The sequence below is a fragment of the Cryptomeria japonica genome, chromosome 11, assembly GCF_030272615.1.
Source record: "Cryptomeria japonica chromosome 11, Sugi_1.0, whole genome shotgun sequence".
NCBI classification, from domain to species: Eukaryota; Viridiplantae; Streptophyta; class Pinopsida; order Cupressales; family Cupressaceae; genus Cryptomeria; species Cryptomeria japonica.
The window spans coordinates 26,477,033-26,481,181 of NC_081415.1; the positions used below are offsets into that span (position 1 = coordinate 26,477,033).

General features: G+C 34.8%; 1 protein-coding gene across 1 annotated transcript; it reads left to right on the forward strand.

Annotated features, from left to right (window-relative positions):
- Window positions 1–483: 483 nt before the first annotated feature.
- Window positions 484–3,010, forward strand: LOC131070811 (shikimate O-hydroxycinnamoyltransferase). The gene is made up of 2 exons (XM_058006468.2): window positions 484–1,041; window positions 1,866–3,010. Exons 1-2 carry the CDS (start codon window positions 634–636, stop codon window positions 2,745–2,747), a joined length of 1,290 nt encoding a protein of 429 aa, XP_057862451.2. The 5' UTR covers window positions 484–633; the 3' UTR covers window positions 2,748–3,010.
- The last annotated feature ends 1,139 nt before the right edge of the window (window positions 3,011–4,149 follow it).

Genomic DNA, 4,149 nt, shown 5'->3' on the forward strand with positions numbered 1-4,149 from the left:
TCTTTAACCCTAACTCTAATTATAATCACTAAGATTAACCCCAATCTTAAGTCTAACCACAACCCTAACCCTAATCCTATTTATAACCGTAACCTCATTATAATTACAACCCTAAGCCTCATTGTAATTATATCTCTAATCCAAAATCTAACCCTAAGCATAAACTTGACTATGATATTATCCCGGACCCTAACCTAATCTTCATCTACAACCCATCATAATTGTTATTCTATCATGATCATAATCCTAACTATATTAAAAAATATAAATAATTTTTTTTTATATATTTAAATGTGGCCACAAAATTTTTTTTAAAGAGACTTTCCAGCCAAAGAGGGAGGTGGACACGTGCCAAAATGTACTTCATTCGGTCCCCTCGAAACTGCAGTCACCATATATAGAGAAGGCAGCTAAGAAGTAGGGGGCTATGGGGTGCTGTAGAAGTAGGGAGCTATGGGGTGCTGTTTACATGGCTGCATAGCCAGTGCCGAACATTGAGGTTGGTCTGAAAAAGCCACTGTATACTTAAGTTTATTTACACGCACATACTTTAGGACCCTGACAGTCTCCCATTTACCCTATATTTTTCTCAGCAGCAGGCGATAGATAGATAGGGCAAAAATTGAAGGAAAAATGGATGTAACTGTCACAGATTCGGTGCTTGTTAAGCCTGTAAATTCCACTCCATATCACCAACTGTGGGTCTCCAATATTGATTTAGTTATGGTTAGAGTGCATTCTGCGATTGCTTATATTTACAGAAGGCCTCCCAATGGAGATTCCAACGTGGCCGAAATATTGAAAGACGCGCTTTCTAAGGTGTTGGTGGATTTTTATCCGCTGGCGGGCAGACTGATTGTGGACGCCTCTGGTAGAATTGCTGTTGACTGTAATGGCGAGGGTGCTCTGTTTGTGGAAGCCATGACCAACTCATCAATCGATGATTTCGGAGATTTCACCTCCCCTTCACAACTCACGACTTTGGTTCCCTCTGCTACTTACGAGAATGGCTTCACTAAATCTCCTCTTCTTATGATTCAGGTAAATTTAATTTAGAAGGTTTACTGTAAGGATCAGTTACATTCAATCGTCCTATTTAGAGATTATGTTTAAAATATATTATATTGCTATCAGAGTTCATTTGTGTAGTTTTCAAATCAAATTCATTGATCCATGTTTCATGAGTAGCCGTTCATAAGAACCTATCTCCCATGAAAATAAATGATCTATTTAACAGTCATTTCATCTAACACTTATATATTAAAGAACCATTTCTTAAGAGAATATAATAATAGATCCGTGAAGAAACATCTAAAAATTTCCTATTTCTATCCCATCATTTAGATATCTCTCTTTCTCTCTATATATAATGAAGCATTTTTTCTATATAAGCAGGTGGAAGTAAATAAACTGAAAAATAAGTATGTTATGAGGATCGGAAAATATGTATGGAAGAGAGAATAAATATATATATAAATATTTGTATTTTTGGTACGAATGAGTTGTAAAATTTTGACATTTGAAACTGGTGGAAACTACTGTACATTGAACATCTACAGAGGCTTCTGTGGTCTAATAGTGTTAATTTTAGTTCTCAGAAGTTTATTACGGTAAGATTCTTTGATCTGTCCACTTTTAATGATTAATCTATAGATAAATAATCAGGTTATTGTCAATTTCAGATTTGGGTTTCTAAGAATCTTTGTGTTTCTTAAGACTATATGTATTAGATTCATCTTTTATTAAATAATATAAAACATTTTTTTTCTATTCTAATTTTATAATTTATATTGGGTGATATTTAAGTGGAACGATTTGAAAGCAGATTTGGTTTCAACCTTTCTAAAATAACAAAGGAATTACAGGTAACCAAGTTCAAATGTGGAGGGTTGGCTTTAGGAACGGGGATACAGCATATCTTATCAGATGGTGCATCTTCTTTACATTTTGTGAACAGCTGGTGTGATGTAGCACGGGGATTGCAGGTACATTTACTTCCTCAGATAGATCGTAGCACACTACGAGCTAGAAATCCCCCCAGAGTGAGCTTTCCTCATGAAGAATTTGCACCACCTCCAACCCTCCTTCAAGAAAAAGATGATGAAAAGGCCACAGTTGGAAGGTTCAATCTTAGTAAAGAGCAAGTTAGTGCCCTAAAAGCCAAGGCAAGGGACAACCCTCTTAACAAGACATACTCCACGTTCGTAAGCCTGGCTGCCCATATTTGGAAGTGTTGTACTGTAGCACGAGGTTTGGTAGAAAACCAGAGATGCAAACTCCACATTCCTGTAGACGGAAGAGACCGTCTGTGCAAACCACCATTGCCTTGTGGGTATTTTGGCAATACCATTTATATGGCCACCCTAACAGACATTGCAGGAGAAATTGTATCCAATCCTTTGTGGTATAGTGCTGAAAAGATTCATGAGTCGATAAGCAAGATAGATGATGGATATCTACGATCTGGTTTGGACTTCCTGGAGTTGCAGCCAGATCTAAATGCTGTTGTCAGAAGGAACGATATGTATAAGTGTCCTAATATGGTTATCAATAGCTGGACGTGTTTGCCCTTTTATGATGCAGATTTTGGTTGGGGAAGGCCAACTATGATGGGACCTCCGGGAACTCCTCCAGATGGAATCTGTCGTATTTTGCCCGTCCAAACAAATCACAAGAGTGTGTCCGTTTGCCTGTCATTACCGAGGAATGATATGGTGAAATTTGGCAAGCTGCTTTATGAGTTTTAGCATATAACCTTCAAAATATTTTGAAATTTGAAATCATTAGAATAACATTTGACTACTTCCTAAGTTTGATCTCGGTCATCTGGTTGGATCGGTTCCTTGTAATTCTCAGTTCAAGTATTTCCATAAGATTTAGAGTGCTGGTTAATGTCCTCCTCCTTTGGATGTTATTAAATTAAGTAATGATAGTTCTTAAAAATGTAAAACTGGGTGTGACAATAATGCTTGTTTTGATTTATTTTCTCAATCACAAGTTTGGTACTAATAATTATATGGAGGTTTGTATTATTCTTGTGATTTTGGGGATAATTTATTTGTGAAATGGAATTCATTATCTTGCTTTTTTCTTTTGTTCAAAAGAAATTTTGATGAATTTTCTTTTACAATTGACATCTTATGTCTTGTAAGCAATTTATTCCTTGCTAATGAAATGTTGCAATTTGTTTTGTCAAATCAGTTTTTTTAGCTAATCATGGATAGAATGTTTCGAATTGAATTGTGAGTCCCTATCCCTTAACCATCTTCATAGTTCAATATGATATGGGTAGATTATTGTTATTAATTTTCTTTGATTTGATTTTAGTGATTGCTATTATAATTTGGAAAAAAAATTGTAATCTTTTCTAGCTTTTTAATTAATACGCATTTATCCTTTTTACCATAGATAAATAAATAAATACACCAAACTTAATTGATGTATTTATGAATCTTCAAGTAAAATTTGTAAACAATACATTATTGTTACAACCTTATAAACACATTTTTCTTTTGCATAAAGGGAGTTTAGATGAGTCTTCTTGGCAATTGACATCTTTTTTGAATAAAATTATGTCTGCATGAAACTTTGATTCCATCTATTTCACTTGTATTTCTTGTGGATGGAATGTTGTTGCAGTTTGTATTTGCTAGATCAATTTTTGGGTCTAATCATAGATGAAATGTTTCAAATTGGGAGTCCTTATCCCCTGATCATCTTCATAGTTTCTTCGTCTTCTTCAATATGATATGGGTTGGTGGTTATTATTTCTTTATTAATCTTTTATTTTTGAGTTTTATACCTCAGATTGAGGTTTAGTGGTACAACTCTTTGAATTTTCTTTCTTTTAATTTTAGTGATTGTTTTTTATTAAGGGTAAAATAGGCTATGAGGGGACCTAAAACTCCTTACAAAAGGTTTTGAAGTGACTTGAAACCCTCTAGACTTAGCGAGAATCCAGAACCCATATGTGGAGTGTTGCAAAAGATAAAACAAAGATTAATACAAGCTAGCCAACATCTGAACAATCAATAAAAAGGCGTCAAAGATATAGATAAAATACCCACGAGGGCTAAGCCATCAAACAAGAGAGTCTACTCAGAAAAACATGAGCATAGGGTTTTTACAAGCTCCCTAAACCTGAACATG